General features: G+C 44.9%; 1 protein-coding gene across 12 annotated transcripts in view; it reads right to left on the bottom strand.

Annotated features, from left to right (window-relative positions):
• CTNNA3 (catenin alpha 3) overlaps positions 1 to 24,017 on the bottom strand; it is a 394,943-nt gene that overhangs the window by 24,351 nt on the left and 346,575 nt on the right. For 11 of the 12 annotated variants that reach the window (XM_088059440.1, XM_088059438.1, XM_088059441.1 and 8 more), the window contains one exon: positions 22,880 to 23,061. In XM_088059440.1, coding sequence (XP_087915566.1) covers positions 22,880 to 23,061 — 182 coding nt within the window. Of the gene's footprint in view, positions 1 to 17,790; positions 17,919 to 22,879; positions 23,062 to 24,017 lie in introns of those variants that run through there. The other variant, XM_088059436.1, reaches the window with a different exon arrangement.

Below are 24,017 nucleotides of genomic sequence, written 5' to 3' on the forward strand. Positions count from 1 at the left end.
ACTGGGACATTTCCTGAGGTCAGGAAGGTGAGGAGCTGCCATCCAGGTGACCAAAGTGTCACTTCAGGTACACGTTTGTGCTAAGGAAAGCGCATTACTTACACTGCTGTGCAACTGTGTAAGGTACAGCCATTGCCTTACCCAAAGATACTCCTACAAATAAGAATTACCTTTTATAGACACTGCTGTGGTTCGTTAACTCGGTTGTCACATTCCAAGGTACCATTTGTACCTCCTGCAGTTCTTCCCCAAACACACCGAGTGTTTCTCCTCTCCTGCCTCCCACTGCTGCTCTGCAAGGCTCTTTAGTACAGGCATGGTAGGAAATCTGGATTCCAGTCACACATTCTGATCTCTATGCCATGAGCTGCTTCTGCAGTTTGCTTTTTGTTTTGTTAACCCAGTGATTGTGTGCAGTCCTGGGAGCGGGGATGAGGATTCACACCTCGCTCATTACAAGTGCTCTGAACTTACTGAGTCATTTGTTCCTGCCGGTCACTCTGCCTGCCCCTCCCAGCTGAACATGCACAGTTTCAGATGAAATCTCTGCTTGCTGTTCAAGGAGGAAAAACTAGGCTTTTTAGAACCATGGCTATAAACAAGGATCCCTTTTATTACACCTGGCTGCACATCTCTATCAGTTACACCTACTCAAACAGGAGGCAGCAGAGCTCCTCAGGAAATCCACATGGGGAAAAGGAGATTGCACAGGTGGATCCCAGAGCTGACCTCTGCCACTTTGTTACAGCTGTAGACACAAGAGCAAGAAAGATTTTTGTTTCATGCACTTTCTGTCACTGTCTGGGTGGACAGGTTTGGAAATTAGAACTCTTAATGCTGGCTAAAACTAAGTAACTGAATGAAGGCCAAACCCCCACTCGACATTTGCAGGTGCAGTGGCTGAATCAGATCTATTCCTTAACAAAATTAATGTAATACAAATGAAAGCGTGGCCAGATGAGAAAAGGGCAGAGTGAAAAAACCATTAAAAGGCATGAAGTAAACAACCATAAAATCATAATAAATAGTATTTTGTAGATAGAAATACCTCTTGTGAGTAAAGGAGTTGAAGACTACAAAAATATCTGGATTCTATGGACCCAAGAAGGGGCCAGTGGAGCTCTGGGCAATGTGAACACAGCATATACATGTCTCTGTCTACTGTGCAATTCTGGAAGTGAAAATGGGTTTAATTCAGGAGTTTCTCTTCCTTGCTGCCCTCCAGCACTGGTAATAGGGGCAGTCTGTGTCTCCCTCCAAGAAGAGTCAGGGAGAGGAGTCCAGAAGCAGCAGCTCTGTACAGCAAGAGCGGGGTGATGCACACAATCCCAACAGGAGTGCCTTGCAGAGGAGTGTTGGTAAAGCTGTTCTGGGCTGGTACCGCTGGGACTGTGCAGAAGCCAGCCCCTGCCCTGGTGCCCTCCCAAACCTCTTGGCAGCAATGCCAGCAGAGCAGCTGCCCCAGGTATCTGTCAGCTCCAAATGGTGGCTGCTGAGGGCAAATAAATCCCAGCAGCTTGTAATCAAACAAACAACAAACAGGGAGGATGTAACAGAGACGAGTAACAGCCCACATCATTTTTCAAGCATAAATATTGTCCCACTAATGGAAAATAAGCTTTTATGGCTCCTGGAAAGATTAGAAGCTGTAAATACCATGTATCTTCAGGCAGGGTCTGAAACCTTCTCCTGTTGCCTGAACAATACACAGAAAACAGATGAAGTCATTGCTAAGGAGATGCCAGACTTGGAAGAGCACACTCCAAGAGGGACTGGCTGCCACAGCGGAGGGCAGAAGAAAAGCAACTTGATTTCTGCCCTGGGCTTGGAGCTGCTCAGTTGTTCTTCATTCTTGGCTTGAATGAAGGGAATAAAGAGAATGCTTAATGAACTTACATTTGATACTGATGTGGAATAAAAAAGAAGCAGGTAATTCTTAATTCCAAATCTGGCCTCCAAGCCTGAGATAAGCAGGAAGAAAAAGTAAATGCAATGTCAAAAAAGATCCGTGCCCTCAGGTAGGAAAATCCAACACACAGATACACATGGAGAGTCAGTCCCTACATGCTGGAGTGAGAGGCACAGAGAGTGTGCCCTTATCTCTGATACCTGGCTCTGACATCCAAGAAAACACTGAATTTCACATCACACCCCGAAAACAACTGGTAAAGTTAAATAGAAAAGCTAGAAGTGTGTGTAGATTAGAGAGTTTTCTTAAGTCACTGGGTGAAAAAGTTAAAGTTTGGAGTTTAAACTAGTTTAGAGAGCAGAAGACAAGATGGAGGATTCAGGGTGTTGTCTCTTGTCCTTCTTCCTTCATCTACTTCTTCTAGAGGTTTTTGGGTGGTAGGTAGGTTTTAGGTGATTGGATAAAGAATGTTGCAGTGCAGCACTCAGGTGTTGGGTCATTGGGTCACTAAGAAAAATAATTTCCTTGGCATCTGTTAATTGGGTAAATGGGCATATAAGAAACCTTGGAGAAGATCTTTGTTGGCCATTTTGTACCTTTCTATCTTAGTGCACGTAGCTCCTTGTACCTTGTATATATGTAATGTAGATAAAAGAATAAACAACCGAGTCTGAACAAGGGAAAACTGCCTCTCTCTCATCAGTCTCAGTCCAAGGGGAAAAGAAGCCAACCACAAATGTCCTATCAAGACACACAACAGTTCAGTGAGAGGCCCTGAGATCACAAATCCAGCAGGATCAGCACCAGCTGCAGAAGAAGAGGCACTGCTTCCAAGGCTCAGTGTGGCAGGGGAACAGGCACCACAGCTGGTGCAGGGGGAGCTGTGCAGCACCAGTGACCCCCTGGCAGCTCCTGGCCACAGGCACCGCTCCTGGGAGCTGCACTTCCACACCCTCCCCTTCTCCAAGGAACAACGGGAACACAACTCTGCCTAAAGAAACAGTGAAAATGATGGCCAGTGCAAAAATGCATGGGATTAGTTAAAGGCTTTAGACCTCTGCACCAGTGAAATGGGAATTGAAAATTACTGTTATTTACAGCAATTTTTTTAGATCAATACAACTTTCTATCAGTCCTATGATGCTTTCTTTTTCTGCTCTACTATCTAGATACTCATTGTTGATCTCACATTGGTAGTTTTCTTATCTGGGTCATTCTTCTCTCCCCAAGTCCCCAGTGCTCTCACCAGCTCTACTAAATAAAGCCAAGCCATGATTTAGAAGGCTTTGCTCTGTGAGAGACCCAGTCATTTATTTCTGTTGCTCGCTCTTGCTGTCTTGTGCAATCCAAGACCAAAATACAGCTACCAAACATTTTCTCAGCCCTTCATACAGCACAGAAGCAGATTTTTCCAAGCCCCTCAGTGACCATCAATTTCAATTCTGATGGCCATGTCCAAGACTCCCTGAGCCTCAGTAAAACCACGGCCAGTTGTGGTCTCTGAGGAAAAGCTGAGTGCTGTGGTAATTTCCCAAAGCACCTGGCAGAGCCTGTGGTACGTGTGTAGCTCACCTCCAGCGGCACAGGCGTGCAGCAGGGCTTCCCCACCCACCTGCTGCTTCCAAGGACACGGTCCCTGCCTCTCTGCTCCCTGGGGTCCATCCTCAGTTCTGTTCCTGAGCTCCCAGGCCTCTCCCAGAGCAGGCCATCTCCAGCCTGTGACAGCCAGCAGGACTGCACCACGACAAACACAGCACCCTTCATCTGCAGTGCTGATCTGAGCACACAGAAACACAGCAGGGGCCCTTCCCTAACCACCCCCGAGTTCTCTTCCTCTCTGCTGGGATAAATGAAGTCACAGTCCAGCTGTTGGAACATGACAAGGACAAACAGGTGTATGTGTAAGCTCCCACACTCTGTTTTGTCTGCTGAATAAAGCTTGTTAGAGCAATCCAGGTGCTGAGAACTTGGCTGCATGGTCAAAGCTGAGCACTGCCAAACAACTGCACCACAAGTATTTCTGGTCCCCAGTTTTAAACAGCATAAAACCAGAAAGGAATTCCTGCTCCAGAATGCAGTCCCACATAGCAGAGCACTGCTTTATCATCCTGATAATATCACTTGTGGAACTGAGAAATCCTGATATCATTCAGAGGGAAAAATGCTGATATTACTTGAGCAGCTGCTGATAATAGTATTAGCTGTCAGGGATGCTTCACAATTTGCAACTGCCTGTTAAAACAGCATGGAAGAGAACACACAGCAGCAGCAGTCAGTCAGGTGGGAACAGAGGAAGGCATGTCAGGAGAGAAGCTGTACCTGCAGCCTGCGAGGCAGAAAAGCAGCTGAAACTCTGACTATGATTTGTTAAAGCACAATTCTGACAAAGTCATCACAGCAACAACAGAACATGGGAAGCGAAGCATCAAAGGGCTATGTCTGTACTGGTCTGACTCTGAATATTTAAGTGTGCAGCAACCAAACACAGCAGGGTCTGGATGTTTACATGCAATATTGACAGAGATGAAAAACAAAGAATTGTGGGATTTTCCCACACTTACACTTGTGCACACACACAGATAACCTTTCCCTTCACTTCTAGATCCCAAAGTCCAAATCTTCTCTAAGACATTTGCAGTTCTCTTGCAACCCTGACGAAATGAAAACATGTAATTTCTTTCCAGTTGAGACCAGCTGCAGGAGGTACATATATCAAATAAACAAACAGAACACCATATAGTTAAATACTTTTACCTACATATAAAAAAATAACATTATCAATATCTCATTGTGATCTAAAGATGAAAAGCACTTTACAAAGCTCTTTGTTGTTGCTAAATTATTTAATCAGTGATTAAATCAGATTAAACTGATTAAAAAAAATCAAGTCAAAAGCCTGTAGTGATGGAAAAAGGAAAGTGGAAAGAGAAGAAGTTGCTGTCCTGCAGCAGGTCTCAGCTGGGTATAAACTGGACTCTGACAATGCATCTTAGCAAAGACTGTAAGAGAATTCCCAATATCCAAAGGTGTCCATCTGTGTGCACAAGTCAAAGTATGGCATGTCTTGGATTTTCATCTCTGTAAGCGCGTATAAACATACAAACACTTTATGTTTGGTACTAGTTTGTTCAAAAGAGATTAAGTTATAATCAAAGCAGTGGTTTGTACAAGGTAGTGCACCTGGAGAGATCTGATTATGCCTTTTATAGGCAGATGGCAGCCACAAAGCTCAGTAATTCCAGAGGAAATGATTTACAGCTGTAGGAACTGGTTTCCCCAGTTTGCAATCTGCCAGCCACTTTTTGCTGTGGCACCAGAAAACTCTGGTTTCTCCCAGATTCCCTGTGATGTGTTTCTCCCAGCCCTACACAAACACCATTCCTACAGAGAGAGGCAGCCACAACATCTCAGGTGTTCTGCTGTCTCAGCCAGGTATCACCTGTGCCTGCCTCTCACCTCTTCTTGCTCTCATTATCTCCCAGATGTTTCTCCATCTCCTGCTTCCAGATCCAGCTCTTCAAAGGCCACTTACATTTCCCTGGCTAAGGCCAGCAGACCTTACCAGTCATGGGCTTTAATTTGGATGCCTGTCATTTTAATCACTGTTATATACCCACAGTTATTGTTTCAGGGACTGCAGAAAAGTCCCTGCTCTTTGCCTCATCAATCCGCCTTCTCCCATTTTTTTGTGTCATGAACAGAAATTATCTGGAGGTTTGAACCTCTCTAATACAGGAAACCACCCAAGAGCCTCACAGACTGGGTTTCAGGAATTTCTGAATGCTGTCTGTGAGCAGCAGCCATTGGGCTCTGACCAAGTATCATTAAACTTTGAGCTCTGAATGCATAGCATGCTCTAGAAAAAGCAAGTCTTAAGTGCCTGGAAGGAGAAAAAAATGCCACAGAGACTAATGAAACAAAATAGGGGTGTTGAGCAGTGCAGGGCTAAAACAGAGAAATGCCTCTTAAGTCAATACTGTCTTCTAAAATCCTCTGGCTATGCTGTAACCTGAAACATTCTCCTTGCTTTTAAAAGTGTATCTTTTCAGTTCTCCAATAACAACAAGCAAATAGATTGTCCTGAAAATCACTACTAATGTCTTTTCTTTACAAGAAAGGAAATCACCTACAGCCACATCTACACCCAGACTACTTCCTTATCCTTTCAGAGCGTGCCCTGCAGCAAGGCCTGCTCAGCAGCATAAACTCAGTGAATCCCAAAAGGTAAAGTTTATGGCTTTATGACTGCTGTACTATCATTTTTTAGGGTATTTCTTCCTGACTTAATTATGTCATTAAAAACAATTCCATTAAGGGCAGAAGTTACCTTTTGGAATGTCCCATCAGAGCACAGACACTCCTGAAGTGAGCAAGGCTGGAGTGGCAGGAGCCTGGGCTGGAGCACGCAGCAGGATCTGCTCTCACCTGTTTAACAGTGTGTAGGAACGAGCAGAGAGCACTTTCCCCCGGCCTCAAGCAGGCAAGAACGCTTCTGCATGCAGAAAATAAACCAACACCAAATATATCCCTGCCATTTAAAAACACTAACTACTTGAGGATCATTAGGTACTCTGGTAGATGCATAAACATCTGAATTCAGAAAGTCCAAGCTAGAGGTTGAAGGTGCTGATTACCCTCTGGACAAGGAGCTGTAAAGAATCTTAATTACATCATCACAAACCCAGTTGAAAATACAATGGTGCACTTTACATACCCATGGAAAAAACCATGGGTGGTAGCAAAAGAAAATGTAGCCACTGTGAAGAACTGGCTTCAAAAGAATTTTTAGATTTTTCAACAGCTAACAAAGCAAACTGATTATCCAAAAATAAACATTGGAAAACCCAAACTCGGAGTTCAGAGAGCTCTTTTTCACGAGCTGCAGAGACAAAAAGACTGCCATGAACCAGAGTCACAGCAGGAGAGCTCTGGTTCAGTGACACCAGGTCATGGTGCCAGCTGTTGGATACACCCGAAAAGCTGGAACCTAGATGTGCTCTCTGATCAAGCTGTCTTGTTGCACTTTACACTTTTAATCTGCTTTTTCCCCTAATCCAACTGAGCACAGGCCCACTGATCATCTGAGAGGATAAACTGCAAATCAAAGTAGATTAATTATTTTGTTTGCCACAGTTCTCATCATCAACCACCACATCTGTTTTGTGGTAAGAGAGCAACACACCTTGTGGAGCCACTGCCTACACGGAGAGAGCACCTGCAATCAAAGATCCTGTACTGAGATTTCAGCACCAGCCAAGGAAACTGGGAGCTCTGGGAAAGCTGACACAGGCACAGTGCTGGGGGTGTGAACACAGCTTTTAACACAGCTAAGCTAAGAGCTAAGAGCTGTGTCAACAACGCAATCTTATCTCAAATTTTCTCATTCCCCTTCAATAGCTCTTCAACCACAGGAATTAAAAAAAAACTCATCCAGATCTCAAAAACCACAAAACTGTCCAAAAAAGTTGTGCTGTTTGGATTACCAGGGGGAAGGAGGGTATTTTTGAGGCTCGAGACTGCACACTGGTCGTGTCTCCAGGTGTTTAACCTCTAATCATGAAAGCCCAAACCATTTTCCCTTCAGTCAAGGCTGCTGAACTGCCAGACTGCAGCCACTGGGGACACCTCAGAAAGAACTGACAACAAAAAGCACCTTCCTGGGTGAATCAGAGCTCTGACGGGTTCCTCTGCCCACGGGTCTCCAGAAGCACTCGTGGGGAAGCAGACACTTGTACCCCTCGATGCGGCAGGGAAGAGGCTGAAGTGCTGGACAGCAGCAGGAGCAGGGAGGCCACGCTACAGCCAGAGCTCTCAGGCACCCACAGCTCTGCCAGGGAGCCTCAGCACAGCCCCCTGCACTGGCCCTGACCCCCTGGGTTCTGGGAGCTGGCTCACAGATCGCTCCTGTCCCTGCCCCACTGGTTCCCTGCCCCACTGGTTCCCTGCCCCATTGGTTCCCTGCCCCACAGGGTTTGGCTCAGCCCTGCAGTGACCCCACCCCGCCCTCCCTACAGACACCCCCAGCTGCTCTAACAGCTTCACAACCCTCCCAGTGCTATTGTATTTAATAATATTTAATATTATTAGTAGTTAAATTAATTAATTAAATTAATAGTATTTAATAGTACTACTGTATTTAACTATGCAGAAGGGCACAACAAAGGGATCAATCTTCAAGAAAACCCCCAGAAAAATACAAGGTAATACCAAAGTCTGATTTCAAAACTCACCTGGGCTACCAGTGAACTGCCAACAATTTTGCTCCAAAAGATGTATTTGGCTAAAGGGATATTACATTATAGCAAAATTTCAGGGTGCCCACCTTGTGTTTGGCAAAGAAAAAAACACCATTATGAAAGATTCTGTAACTGTGATAAATGCTTTTTAAATTGGATGAAGTTTAGGATGCATAACATGGGAATAGGAGAAATGTTGGGGTTAGGCAATCAATTCTGTGGTAGTTAAACCACTGTATCTTATACCACTATTGTATCTGCATTTAACGAGTGCTCAAGTTTTGTCTTCAGAAAACAATGGCAATTTTTGCCAGACTGGCACATTTCCCAAGGGGAGCCATGAAGCTGAGCCCTCTGCACATTCATTATAAACTCAGCAGTAATTGGAATTAAGGGGGCTACTGAACCTAGAGAGGAACCAAACCAGGAGCATCAGAACCAAAATGCAGCCCCAATCCTGTAATGACAGGCTCTAATCTGGTAGTGGAAGACAGTAAAATTCACCTTTCAAAATTAGTTCATTCCACTAACAGAGTTGTATTTTAGAATTTCTCAGAAAACTGTCCTCACCCTGCCTGTTTTTTTTTTTTTTAAAATGCACTTTCAGTGTTGCAAACTAAAACTACTGGCATGATCTATACTGTAATTAAAACATTTTGTAGTAAAGAAAGAACAAAGTACTCATAAAAAATGTACATTTTATATTATATATGCACCTAGCACATCTGCTATGCCACTGGGACAGATGTTTATTAATATGGATATCTGATCATATTGCTAGACTGCTAATGGCTCAGTAATCCATCTTCTAAATACCACACCACTTTCTGATAATGTGCAGAACCAATTATCAAAATATTTCCAAAAAAGTCCTGCTTTACTGCTATGGCCCATGAAAAGCACCATTAATTTGCAGTTTGCTTCCAACAACAGGGCACAATAGTTACAGCACGTTCTGTTTATAACAAGTATGTTGTGTGAAAGACTTAGAGACATTCCCTCTAATATGGCAACTTAAAACTTCAAACTCTCAGGATTAGAAAATCTCCCCTCTTCTTGCCACAGTACTACAGATCATGCCCTTGCCTTGTAGTGAGAGTTTTGTTAGACAATTAGTTCAGTTAATTATGGAAATGCTGAGCATCAGCTGAGCATCACTGCTTTAAGTTTTCTCAAGCTGTATAAATAATGGTTTATTAAATTAAAGACCATAATAGCCTTTTCTAATATGCCAGCACTTAACTACTGATGTCCACTACACATTTGTCCTCACCCTCACTGTGGACATATTCTCTCACCAACTCTTTGAATTTCTAAGCTCTCATGAAGGTACAGATGAAGTTCACTTCATTGCAAGTTCACTAAAGAGGAAAAAGTACCTGGCTGTAAAATGCAAAGAGGAAAGTACTTTCAGAATAAAAATCTCTGCTTAATGACAAAGAACAGACTTAGAGTGAAATGCATTTTCTTTGTACTTCATCAATTTGATATGTGCCTTGCTCACACTTTGGGAAAAGCAGTAAGTAAACAAATTCTCATTGATATGGTTGACTCGGAGCTACCACCAGCCCTGCAGTCCCACAGGGAAAGGGCTGCTCCCATCCTGCCACATCTGCCCCATTTTTCATTGTGGGCTCTCCTCACTGCTGCCCTTACATAAACACAGTGTAACACAGAGACCCTGTCAATGGAATTTCTCTTGTCAGCCCCAAGCACTCAAGTATCATGAGTCAGGCTCTAAACCACCACTGAACTGGCATGAACACCAGGAGAATTGAAATGATACATCTGCAGTTCTTTGTATTTACTTTCTCTTTCCCAAGCCTTCAGGGGTCCCATTTTCAGGATTTGCTCAGCAACCGTGAAACTTAATTAAAAAATGCTGGGGGTAGGTGAGTTTCTCCTACAAGAACATGTCCCCAGTGCCAAGACATGAAATAATACACATACAGAGATTCTTAGTAACGTTCTGAGTTAGAAGCCATGATGTATTATATGAGTCTCAAAAAAGAGCAGTTAAAACATGTCAGGTCTTCATTTCTGTCTGCTCATCAAAAAGCAGCGAGGAAAGCTCTCTTACAGCCACACAGTGCTGAGAGGTAAATGGGAGTACGGCAGGAGAATACTGGTACTAAAAAAACCCAAAACAAAAAGAACCCAGGGCAAAGACCTGAGATAAATGGTTAACATGGGTGCTGTTTGCTAGAACAGCCTTTGGCAGGCAGTCCTGTTCAAAACTTACCTCACTTTGCTTTCCTCTCCACCATTTTAAGAATAAGGAATTTGCTACAGAACACTGGGGTGAGAAAGAGATCTCCCTGCCCACAATGATGCAAGAACTCACCTGCTGAAAGGCCTGGCTGAGAGACTGCAAACTGCAGCCAGAATTTGGGGCTTACAGAGATCATTCCTTACTGTTCTGGACTGCCTGGTGCAACCTCAGCAAGACAGGCCATTCCTGATTACATTAATTAGGATTAATTAATTACTTGGAGGTTTTCTTACCAACACAGAAGGCAGGAGACTTTTCTGAAGGGACACACAGTTTCTGCAGATGATTGTATTAACACAATTGACACAATTCAGCCAGGCAAGGTACCTGGCATCAGCATCATTGTCACTGACACTTTGCTTGTCAAGTGTTGTGTCAAGATAAAGCATTTGAAAATATGTTTGGCACAGGCTATCCAGTGAATAATTTTTTTTTCTTGTATCACATCAGGTAAAATTTCCTAGGATGGAAAAGGGGAAGGGAGCATTTCAATTGAATAAAACATGCCCAAAAAATAATGTGGTAGTTCTGAACAAAAACATCATTTCATATGATTTTTCCATCAGTATTAAACCACTTTTTTTTTTCCCTAAGGCCTTAAATTATAGCAGCAGCTTGTTTCTGCAAGCCTACAGGATTTAAAATTGAAGAGAACTTCTAAGTAACTTCTTAAGTTACTGCCTTGGCAAGAAATGCAGTACAACAGCTGCTTGTTCACTGAAATCGTGACAAAATCTTGAGGGTTTCTGCTGCTGAGACAGCAAAGATGTGAAGAATGGCCCTGAGTAACTTAGTGAGGACTTCCCTTACAACAACCTCATCATCACTCCTCCTCCTGTTGGTCTGCCTACTGTCAGCAGCCAGGGGAGTGGTTATCTGAGTGGTTCTCCCTTGGGAATGTGGGATGTGCATTCCCAACACCCACAAGGGGCTGATGCTCCAACAGCAGGCAGCCAGCACCAAAGAGCTTTGCCATCCTGGGGCCTTTGGCCTGCCATGTCCTGGACAGCAGCTGCTCTGATGAGAATCTGATGGACGGGGCTGAAGTGCCCTTTGAGGAAAACAACTAAAAGGAAAACACCACAGCTAGTTTAAAAAGATAGAGGAAATGAAAGAGAAGTAACTCATTGACTCTCTAATTATTCCAGACTGAACTGCTGGTCCCAAAAGCAAAGTTATGGTTTGTGCAGAGGAAAGCTGCAACCCTGTGTGGAAAACAGAACATCCCTGACATGGGCAAACTGCAATGACTGATCTGGACAGAACCTGCCTGTCTACAGCCCTGAACATAAATGTTCAGGCAGGCATAAATGCAAAATTCAAGGCAATACTGAATGGAAGCCCCTTCCAGCAGCAGCAGCTCCCTTGGCAGCAGCTCCTTCCTGCCACATCCTGTGCTTCCCACACCATGCCAAACCCTCGGTGTAACACAGCACTGAGCTCTCGCAGTTCCTGCTAACAGATGTCCAGCATCTGCTGTCTGCAGCTCCTGCCTTCCTGTACAAGCACTGAGAACCCTTTAAGGAAATCACTTGTAGAATATTCATGTTATCCTCATCTGCTACCTCTGACTGGCCCACTTGAAAAGCAGTATCAACACAGAGCAGGCAGAAATAATGAAGACATTCCAGAGAGAGAAACAGAATCATGCATATTCCGGTACAGAAACCTTGAAGCACTAAATTAACTGGCATCTATGATCTGTTTATAACTATTTAGCAAAAGAAGTTGCTTAAGAGCAGAGCATTACCATATGTCTAGCAATTACCAGAGGCCCATAGGTACCAAAGAGGTTTCTCAGCCATTACCCACTGAATATGCTGCTCTGCATAGATGATTCGGCCAACAGGAAAAAGATGTTTAAACCAATGAACAAAACTGAAAATAAAACACTGCTTAACGCTAGAAGTAGGTCAAAGCTGTTAATGTAAATGGCCAAGTCTCCTAATTTTATACCTAGCTTTCACAGTTTGCCTTCAGCTCTAGGGAGAGACAGGCTCCCGTGAGGGCAGCAACAGAGCTAGTGATCAAGGCATGCAGGTGGGAGTGGGAAGCTGATCTGAATGCTGAAAAGCAGGAGCTACATTTCAGTTTCCTCCTCCTGTGCCAGTGCACTGATCAGAAGCAGTTTCTCCACAAGAGCACTCATTCCTGGGGCAGGCCTGCAGGGAGAAGTGTGCTCACAACACCTCTCCCCTCCTCCTTCCAGCCCTGCTTGTGTTTTACTTATTTTCCCTCTTGGTATATTGGGGACCTGTGGCCTTTCCATCGGCCTAGAGAAGACATCAGTGACAGTGTCAGCTACTTCTTTTAAGGGAGCAATAGAGGTGCCTGTGCAGGGATGATGCCAATGGTCTGTGGCAGAACTACAGCAGGGATCTCTACACTAGCTTTTCACTAGGTTTACCACGAGATGAAGTGGCCCTAGTGACCTCTCAAGCTCCCTCCATTAGCTCTGGCCACACAGCAGTGTCTCCCCTTCCCTGTGCCAGCCCAGAGCTCCGCAGGCAGCGGCGTTACGGGATCCCATAACCCCCACGGCCTCCCAGCAGCAGGAGGGGCTCTCGTGTGACCTGAACAGAGCAGGACTGAGAGAGCTCTGAGAAAATCCTGTCAAAGAACATCTCATGTTTAAACCTACCATGCAGATCATCCCTCGACACTTCTGCCTTCAGCCATCCTCTTACCAGCTCAGGGCAGCCTCTCTCTGCCCAGCAGTCCTGTGCCTCAGCCTGCCAACGAGGCAGGAGGGTGGAGAGGTAAAACTGCTGCTAACCTTTATGGACACCAGTACTCCAGCTAAGGCTCAGGTGCACTGAGAGATGCCAAATGCTGCTGCCAGTGGCAATAAGGAAAAGGAGAGTTCTGATTCCCAAAAGGAGAAGGACAGAGTATCCCAAAAGTATCAAAACAGCAGCTGCCAAAGGTACTGAACTGAAAAATGTGGGTTAAAAAATGCCATATAGTTTTGGAAGAAGGAAGTGTGAAAAGCATTGGCAGGCTATGCAAACCATGAAAGGTCCTGGTTTAATTAAAAAAGGTTGGAACAGACTCCAGTTGTAATTTCAGCAAGAAACAGCAGCTCAGCACTGTTTCTGTTGTTCACTGTGCTCCCAAGGTGAGCATTTGCACAAGGTTTTTCTCAGAAGTATGCAAACTCCAGGAAGAAAACTAAACTAAAACATTACTAAATAAAATTAATTGCATAGGAAATACAGTAAGAGTGCTTGCAACCCTGCAGCTCCTGGGAACAGTTATGTTCTATTAGATGGCAACTCCATCCTAGCCTGACTCTTGGCCATAAAGAAACCAAAGGTTCTTTCCTGTGGAAACTATTTCCTGTGGGTTGAGCACTCAGAGAGAAGCAAGTCAGACATTTGGTAGAGTGAAGAGAGGGATGAGAAATAATACAGGAAAAGTGATTTTGGAAAAACAAAAGCCTTAGCTCTCTGAAATAACCATGCTTTCATCTGCACAGGGTGACTACAGCAAGTGCAGCAGTTATCAGGCTAGGGAGGAGGGGAAAGCAATAATAAAATCACTATTTAGGAACAACTGAAATTACATACTTCAGTAGAGGAAATTCCAACTGTACTTCTTCTGCCCAGCCTAGAACGTACTTCTGGCATGCCACACAACCAAAGCCAGACACACCATCTGGGGAGCCTGTAGCTGATTTGGATACAGCTGGGCACCACACCAACCTGGTTCTCGGGGTATGCTGTGCCTTCACTTCCCCTACACGATGAGAGCAGACATGTCCCAAACACAAAGAGACAAAACCTGGTTTTTCTCCAATGGATTTGAACTTATTGTACACGTGAATGTAGAAGAAAATTGTTTGTGTCATAAAATCTCTTTGCTTTGCAGAGCGTTACTTAAGGCCGCGATTTTTCCCCGTTTTATATTCCGATAGAGAAACAACCTTGATACACAAAGTTGACAGCATTGCTAAGGGAAAAGAAGCAGGGGGAAGTTGGCAGGGAGGTCCCTGTCCCTTATTCCCCTCTCTGGAGCGCCCACTTGCCTCCCCACCGAGATCAGAGTGGCAGTGGAGACACCAGCACCCCTTTACTGCAGTCGTCCCATGCCAGCAGCCACAGGCACCCCCTGAGGATATCAGCAAATCCTTGTCACCAGCTCTGCAAAGCCTATTCAGCCTCCAAAGCAATTCCCACTGATCTGCTTCCTTTCTGTTTCACTATCTCTATTTCACTAGTCATTTTTATGTACCCCCATTAGGGGCTTTTTGTATTACCAAGTTCACAAGCTCTGCAGTGACAGCTCCAGGCTTCTGTTTCACCAGCCAGGTCAACAGTGCACTAACTGCCATATATCTATTCTTCCACAATAAATTGTCCAGGGAAATGGGGGTGTACATCATACTCTGAATATGACTGATCTCTGGTAAGCAAAACTTCCATTTCAATCGGTATTAAATTCACAGGGAAAAAAGGTAATAATATTTTATGTCAAATTTCTGGTCCTAATTAATTCACTGCTGTGCCTACCCTTCCAATGAAGGGGCTGATAACTGCAAAAGTTTCCAGTCTTATTTCTTGGAAGCCTTCCAAAGGTTTAAGCTTCTAACTTCTGCTAATTAATTCAGGAGGAACCTGAACATATGGTGTTATAGCCAAAAATATATAACATATACAAAATATAGCAAATAAATCCCATAAAAATAGGCCTATATTTTAAAGGGTAAAAAGCTGGGAGAGGTGCTTTGCCTTTTTAATGACTGCTTCTTTATTTTCCTAGGAGACATTGCCGGGTGCTCTCACCCAACAACAGCTTGAGCAAAACAAACATAAAAACAAGACTTGCGTCAAGACACTGAAGCTCAAAAGGCAGGTTCCATGCGGTGCCTTTGGAGAAGGCACACAACTGCCATTGTTATGACTTCCCTGAACAGTGTCACGAGGACAGAATTGCAGAATTCCATCTCATCACCCATAAGCTCCATCCACCGCCCACACGGTCTCAGCTCCCGTTCTGAAGGCAGGGGCAGGGCCGAGAGCCCAGGGCTCAGTGAGCCTCAGTGGTGCTGCCCAGGCTCCGGTGGGCTCCTGGCACAGCCCCCAGCCCCAGTCAGGCTGTGCCCTGCAGCCCAGCCCAGCCCTGCCCTGGCTCCAGGGACAGCTGCCCCAGCCTGGCCCCCAGCCCTGCCCTGCCCTGGATCTCAGGGACGGCTGCCCCAGCCTGGCCCCAGCCGGGTGCAGCCCTGCCCTGCCCTGGCACCGGCTCCGTGTCCCTGCACGGTCCCCGGGCAGGCGCTGCCGGAGCTCACCCACCCCGTGTGTGGCGGTGCCCGGCACAGCGAGGCTCAAGAGCTGGGGCTGTGCTGGGATTACCCTCGGGCCTGGCCAGCCTCTCCTGGGACAGCTGGGGCATCCCCCAGTGTCTCAGCACAGCTCTCCTGCTGCCCCCGGTGCTGGGGAAGGCAGAGGAGCAGCCCAGAGCTCTGAACCCAGCTCTGCCCAGCCCTGGGACACGCTAAGCACACCCTGACCTGCTGCAAGGCACCCTGGCTCCCAGCTGGGCCCGCTGCCGCTGCCACAGGCACTGCTGGCACTTGCTCTGCTGTGCCCAGAGATGTGCCACCACAGCCCTGCCCAGGAAATCTGGTCTGGAAGATGTCAAATCCCTGCCTGAAGTCCTCTCCATGCTCCTGATGCCTGAGAGCTCTGAAATCCCTTTGTCCTCTGACTACAGCAGACCCTAAAGACGAAAGGCAGAAGAAGATGGCTCTTTGTGGCACAAGGCATACAGCCTGCAATGTACACTGTGACTTGCAGCTGATTTGCTTCTGGTCCTGGCTGGACAGAGGCTACACAGATCAGTTTGTCTGCCTTATCTGTCATTCTGCTGCACTTGACTGTGTCTCCATTCTATTCATTGTTTTTGACTATACATATGAAGCATGGACCATAAATCCTCATGATCCTCTTTGCCCAACCAACAAACATCTCAATCTCTTCACTTTCTTCCTCAACTTTCATGCTAAGGGTTGTAGTACTAGATACAAACAACTGTTCCACTGACTGTAACATGCTAAGAATGCACTGAAATCTTACACAGGACTACAGGAAAAATAAAAAGCAAACAGCTGTTCCCTGTGATTGTTTTGAAGATCCCCTGCCTCAGGTAAGTAGCAGTCCTGCCTGGAGACAGGGAGCCTGTGTCAGTACTGCTTTGCCCTGTGTGTGACTAACACACCAGCACAAACCAACAATTTCTACACAGACAGCACCATTAACAGCCTTGCTGTTTAAAATGCAACACATTTTCTTGGACTTCAATTTATAAAATTCTTTTAGGATGTGGAGCATGTAATTGCTCTAATCAGAGGGATTTATCTTCGCAGCTTCCATGACTACAAGGCATCTTACAGCAAGCAAGAAATGATTCAGAAGTGGCTTCACACAGTCCAGCAGTAAGTCAACTAAACACATCACACAAGTAAACCACCACCAGAATTTTTAAGCTGAAAACTTTTACACAAGACTTTTAACCAGATGACTGGGAGAATTCTTTTTGTGAGAATGTGTCTGGATTTCTACCTGTAGATATGAAATTTAGGAGACATTTCCCATTCCAGCTGCAAATGCCTGTTCGTTTAAAATCAGTTAAAACATTATCTTAACTTTCATGTCCACATGAAAAAGACTCCATTCATTAAAAAGGTTCAATTCCTGAGCCCTGTATCAATGTCTGGTTTTCTTGCAAGAAAATAAGAATTATAAAAAATGGTTTGCAAGCATTGGCAATATAAGAAGTTGAAACTAGGAAAGTCAAATATCAAGCTAAAATAATTTTTGTCACTCTTCTATCTAAAGTCTGACTGTAGCGATTAAGCTCAATAAAAGGACAGTATTATGTTCGCTTTCATTTCCTTTCCAAAGAAATGGAAGTTGCACAAATAAAGTACCTTTTTTAAAACAGTTTTTAAATGAAAGAACAAACTGTGAATGCCTCACCCTTCCAAGGAAAGAGGCAATAGATAAACTGAAATAATTACACGTGCCTATCGTATAGAAAGATATCCACAATGCAATTACGTCACTGAGAGAAGGAAGACATAATAACAGAGCATCTTTCTGTCCTGATATTCACTGAAGAGCTTTTATTTTCTCAGACACTCCAGAACAATTTCAGGGAGTGAGAAGTCTCTCCTGCCTGTACCAGAGCTCGGAATGTCATGTGCAGCCTGCAGTCAGCAGCATACTCAGAGCTGAGAGAAAATGCGTGCTCTGGCTTTGACAGTGACGGCAGAGAACAGAAGCGCCTAAAACGGTCGTGGTTAGGGAACAACAAGTGACACCAAAGAACAGAAGCCTGCAAAAACAAAGCTGCTGCACACAGGCCTGTGTATGTACCTGTCCTCCTCCTACTGTGACGCTGACAGGCAGCTCCAGTTCATCCTTTCCCTTCAGTGTGTGCACTCGAGTCGTGAGTCACAGCAGAAGCTGTTTCCTGAGCGCAGCTTCGCACACAGCTGCTGCAGGGGGAGGAAGAAAGGCTGTGCTCGTTATTTTGGCCAGCAGTGTTCACTGGCCTGGCTGCCAAGAGCCCCCCGTGCTTTGCTGAGCTGCAGAGAGCAGCCATGGCAGGGCTGTGCCCTGATCCCCACACCCTCTGCAGCTGCACGCTGCCGCCACCACAGCCCGTGCACCGAGGGAATTCTGACCGCTTAATCCCCATCAGAAGGATCTAAATCGCACTGAGCACTCGTGATCTACTGTGTTTGTTTAATAATACTGCTATGGATGGTAATTGTGCCTACTACGGGAAAGTAAATCCACTTAGCTTGCAAATTGGATATATAAATACTTGGAGTAACACTGTCACAGAGCCAAACTGTTAAATTATTTTTGTTTCTTTAAATGTTTCTCTTTTGGTTCTAAGACTTCAATCCATCAGGTGATTTTCCCTTTGGAATAAGGGTTGTATAAAGTAAGTAATTTTTTTTAGAGACTTTACTGTCGAAGAGATGAATATTTAGCACTTAATTATTAGAACTATATTGAGTAGCAACTACCAAATCAGATTAAATACTTGCTGGTGTATGTATTTAAGAATCAGCTGAAATTATTTCTACGATAAAAATGGCAGAAGCATCCACAGAAGTATCATATGAAATATCACATTCAGTGCAAGTACCATTAATGAAGACAGAGCAGTGGTGTAAAGGAAATTCAGGCTCGGTCACGAGTTTTTGAGACGGGCAGGAGGACACAGATACTGGATTTCCACCCCCAAAATCCTGATTTATCAGTGCACACATTAGAAGCTCTGGAATGTTCAGACAGAAGGAGCGGCATCAGCTGACTGTGCTCTGTGTTTTATCTCGCCACCTCTCCAGGATCTGTCACAGATCCGAGCCCGTGTTCACCTGAGAGCAACGCTGGCAGGACAGGGGCCTCTGCAAACCCCTGAGCAGCACTGCCAGCACTGCAGCTGATGCAAAACCTGCTTCACCCACCCTGCTGGAACAGGAAACCCTGCTGCCTCTGTTCCATGAGGCAGGGATGATAGAACACGTGCAGGTATGCACACAGCTGAACTGAACCGCTCAGGAAACAATCTACCTTAAAGAATGTCTTCACCTAAGGAACACAAGTAAAAGCTGCTCTTAACACAGAACCCAAAGGAGAGGTTCACCTTCTTTGCCCAAAATCATTGTCTCCAACATAACTGTCCTTTCTGGTAACTCAAAACTTTCATAACCTCCAATCTTCAATTGATTTTTGATGAAATCATTTAAAGCAGAAGTTGTTTGTTCTCATACACAGCTTATGATGCAGACACTGAGTAACTGCGGGCTCTCAAAAGCATCCCAGCCTGTTTAATGGAACAGGGCTGAGCAGCCAGCGCCCTGGGACAGCAGGGAGGGAGGGACAGGGGAAATTCCTACAAGTATCTCAAGCTGAACTGTGACTGCAGTGACACCCACTTCAGGGGCTTAGGAATCCAGCTACCATGACCTTTAGTGGCACTGGCAAACCAGACTGGTGACGGGGATCAGGCTGAGCAGGAGAGCTGGGACATGGGATTTCCACAGGGCTGAGAGGAGCTGATACAAATCTGAGGGCTGGAAGGGCCAGAAAAAGGCAAGGAAGGCAGCAGATTTCAGGGTGCAGTGAAAAAGCTCTGGAGAATTTCAAAAGCATCTGGCTGCTGGATGGGAAATAGGAGGATCACAGGTAACTCTGAAGTGGGAAGGGGCACAAAAGGAAAAGCAAATCAAATAGTGAGTTTTGGTGAGGAGTTTGATGGATGAACTCAACTAGGCATAGAACCCTCATCTGTCCTCTATGTCATCCGTGTGTCTCACGCTCTCTTTGAGTGCAGTAACTGCAGAACTGCCACCCTGGTTTGCTCTCCCATGCAAAGAGCAGAAGCCCAGATGAATTAAGGCTGAGGACTGTGGCTAGTGCCAGGTGAGGAGCCCTGCCCGACAAGGCAGCTGCACTTGGCGCTAACCAGCAGTACTACAGACAGAAAAGTTCAGCCAAGCTGCAATCCTTCAAGTACTAGAGAATTACATTTAGTCCTACTACAGGATACAGGGGGACAGCTTTTGGAGAATGACTTTGCTAGATTTATTTTTTCCTAGTCTTGTTAATTTGTTTTGATATTTTCACTATATTTCTCATATTAACTCCAATATTGATGCCATTTTAGAAACAAATGTCAAGAAGCAAGAACAAATATGAGATGCTTTCAACAGTTTGCTGAGAGCTGCACTCTTGTTTAAAGAAAGAGTCCATATGGCCCCATTTGGAATCTAACAGCCTACAGAGTGGTTAAGAGGTAAAAGCCCAGCGATTCTCATTTACTGCTTACACCACAGAAAAGTGAAGGGGATTGTCCCAGAGACTTGAACAGGCACAAACTGCAGCACCACCAGAATTCCAGCTGGTCACTGAGTTGAACCCATGGGCTGCATGCTGGCAGGACAGGCTGGGGACCAGCCCAGCCAGGTCCATTACCAGCACTGGTCTCCCTGTGCTGCATCTACCAAACCCCTGGGACACAGCAGCAAGCTCAGCCTGCTGTCCCAACCTTACCTGAGCCCTGGTGCTACCTTTCCTATCATCAGAGTGCTGTGAAAATCCTGCACAGAGACATCCTGCAGGTCTCTGAAGGAACTTTTCCTGCTACTCAGGGCTCAACCAGTAAAACTACTCAAAAACTTCACAGCAGAGCTCCCTTTATGCTTAAACCATTGACCTTTCCTTGCTCCTTTCTCAACAGGAATTCTAAGTTCCACTGTTGTGATCCAAAGCACTGCTTGAATTAGATACACATTCCCTTATATGAGCAAAATGTACTTAGGTATGTTTATTGGCAAATACCTTTTTAATTGTAGGTCTGCTTTGGCAATAAAAAACAAAAACCCTGCTCCACTTATTACACAAAAAGCTTAGGGAAGAACAGAACAAACCAAATGCAACCCTGGGATTTTTCTTGCACATTTTTAGCCAGTTGGGAGCAAAATGAGAATATTTTCACTAAAATATTATTAAAACCGTTACAGCAGGTCAGGCCTTTTCTTGCCATTTACTTCTACAGAAGACAGAGCAAAAAAACCCAAACTTTGAAAATCACTCACTGAGATTAAATACCAATGAATGCAAGGTAATACCATATGAAGAACAACAGCAATCAGCTTATGTAACGAGCCACTCAAATACAGAAATTTACTGTTTGTCTGAGTAGATTCTGATGTAACAAACACAGAATGTCAGGATCTTTTATTTCTTCCACACTCAAGAACTTGAGAGTTACAGTGGTGAGCTCAGACCCTAAGGTGAGTTGGTGCTTGCTGTGGGTTCTGCAATATTCATGCCCTGGGTGTCCAGAGAAGGGCAAAGGAGCTGGGGAAGGGTCTGGAGGGGCTGAGAGAGCTGGGAAAGGGGCTCAGCCTGGAGCAAAGGAGGCTCAGGGGGCCCTTGTGGCTCTGCACAAGTCCCTGACACGAGGGGCAGACGGGGGGTTGAGCCTCAGACTCTGCTCCCAGGAGACAAGTGCCAGGATGAGGGAATGGCTTCCACTTGCACCAAAGGGAGGTTTGTGTTAGGCATTAAGGCAAATTTCTCCACTGAAAGGGTAGTCCAGCATTGGAACAGGCTGCCCAGAGAACTGACGGAATCACCATCCCTGCAAGGTTCAAAAACATGTGAATGTGGCACTCTAGGACACGGTTTAGCAATGAACATGGTGCTGCTGGGTTAATGGATGGACTCAGTGACCTTAAGGATGTTCTCCAACCTAAGCAATTCTATGATCTGTTCCCAGATTTTCGCAGAGCAGGAGGTGAAGAGCCAGCTGTGCTTCTCAGCACATACAACTGCACCTTGGACAAGCAACCAGAGGAAAAGCCACAAGAGTTCACCCATTGCTCAGACAAATACAAGTCTTTTTTTCACCAGAATCCATCTGGCATCATTAAAGAAGCAACAAAACTTAGGGAGATATTAAAAACCAGCTTCATAACGGATCTCGGATTTCTCCATGCAGGTCTTTATCCCCTCTCACCTGCAGGTGGGTTTGCAAAGTGCCAGTGTGGTAAAACGCAACAGGAAGAGCCTGCAGCAGAGCCCAGCTCTGTCCCAGCTGGTGCAGCTCACTGACACTCACAGAGATACAGAGAGATTCTTTGTACCCTGCACCAAAGCACTGACCTTACGAGGCCCTAAGTGTCCTGCAAGAGGGGCTGTGTGCTAAGACTTCACTCATCAGCAACTATTTTACTGTTAACTAAGCCAGGGAAGGAAGGACAGACAGCACCACCAATACCTTCCTTTGTTATCATCAATTTGATGAGATTTACACAACATTTAATTCAGAGCATGGCAGAAAAAATCTCCTGCACTTAAACTTGTTTCCTGTTTTAAGAACATCACCAAGCACATACTGGCTGCAGAAAGGAATACCAGCTTTGAGAGCTATCTGCTGTGGTACTCTGCATTCTTTAAACCACATCCAGCAGCACCAGAGCTGTGATGGAAGCAGCAGCAATAATGGGGTATGAAATATGTGTGAGTCTGGATGTGTACTGTCACACGTGTACAGCGTGTTTTATGCTTGACAGCATGCTCTGATACAAGTAGAAAGAACAACAGATGAGACAAATCTACAGCTTAAAATCGAGATTATTTTGTTACTTTTTCCCTTTCACTGAGAGCAGAAATAGAGTGCTAAAACATGTGCAAAAACCTTACCAAGAAATTAATAAGAGAGGACAAGGGCACAAAACTGGGGATAAGTATAGTTCAAAACATGAAATCCCCCAACACTTCAGTGCTCCTACCTGATGTGTTGCATTAGCTGAGCCACTCAACTTTGCAGAGACACTGTGAGCTGACATTAAAAACTCTCTATTTGCTGCTGTAGCAGTGTGACAATGGCCTCCAGCATTTCTAAGTGTCCAAGAAGCCTTTTTTATGTACTTACCTTGTGAAGTCAGTCATTTCCATCATAATCACACACATCCTCTTGGCCAGAACGATTATGTCATTGCTGGTATCATCCCAGATTTCAATCTCAGCATCAAGCTTACTCTTGACTTTCTTAAAGTCAGCCACTTGCTCAGCTATCTTTTCCTTTTCAGCTTCAGGCAGCTGAGTCATCTTGGCCTAAAACAGAATAATTTGATTTGTAAAACATCTATGCCAGAGTTATTTTCTTTTTTTTAAACAAAACCACTACTGCACATTAATAAACACTGTTTAAACACACTATGGCCTGAGCCAACTGTTTGAGTTTGAGCACTTCTAAATTTCAAAATTTGTTTGTTGTCACTGGTTTGAGCCAAATAAATAATCTCAGTGCAATGGGGATAGTGCTGCTCCTGAAACCATTAATTTTAGCACAGTGAGAGAAAGAAGATGAAATTCTTCCAAAGAGCCTTTATGAAATATGACTGATACATTTTCCTATTTCTTAGGGCTAAGGAGCCTACGTAGATTTAGGTATGATACATGTAAAAGTTACAGAATGCAGTATTGATTCAGGTATGGAATAATCAATGAAAAGGGTTAATTGTCCTGAAACACACAGGTATGCTCACTGTCTCTTCTGAGAAGGTTCTACATTCTCATTTTAGGAGCTGAGAAAGATTTAATTGTTCACACATGCATCTTCTGTGTTTGCAGAAGACGGATAGATGAACATGTCAGAATTCAGGATGTAAGATTACCTAAAGCTCCTGAAAATGCAGCATGGTGAGAGCAATGTTTTTGCTTCATGCTGTTCCTGAGCCCCAGCCTGCTGCAGTCATGGCTCAGACACCCCTGTGGTGTCAGGACAGCCAGGGCTGGGACCCTGCACGGCCACGTGGAGCCGCTGGCCCTTCATCACAGCTCCTACCCCGGGAGACAGGGGCTGCTCCTCATGGCTCTCTTGCCACCGGCAGCTCACAGCTACACACAGCAATTATCAACACACTCCCATTACTCTGTAATTACACAACAAATATTTTGTCACTTATTCTTGTTTAGAAAACACCTATCACCAATAAAATGGAAAGTTAAGGCCATGGCTGAATAGTTTACAGTTAATAAAATGGGTAATCAGTTCTATACATAATGTG

Source organism: Pseudopodoces humilis, chromosome 9 (assembly GCF_049639895.1).
Source record: "Pseudopodoces humilis isolate 2021_Gansu_Grassland_sample_001 chromosome 9, ASM4963989v1, whole genome shotgun sequence".
Lineage (NCBI taxonomy): Eukaryota > Metazoa > Chordata > Aves > Passeriformes > Paridae > Pseudopodoces > Pseudopodoces humilis.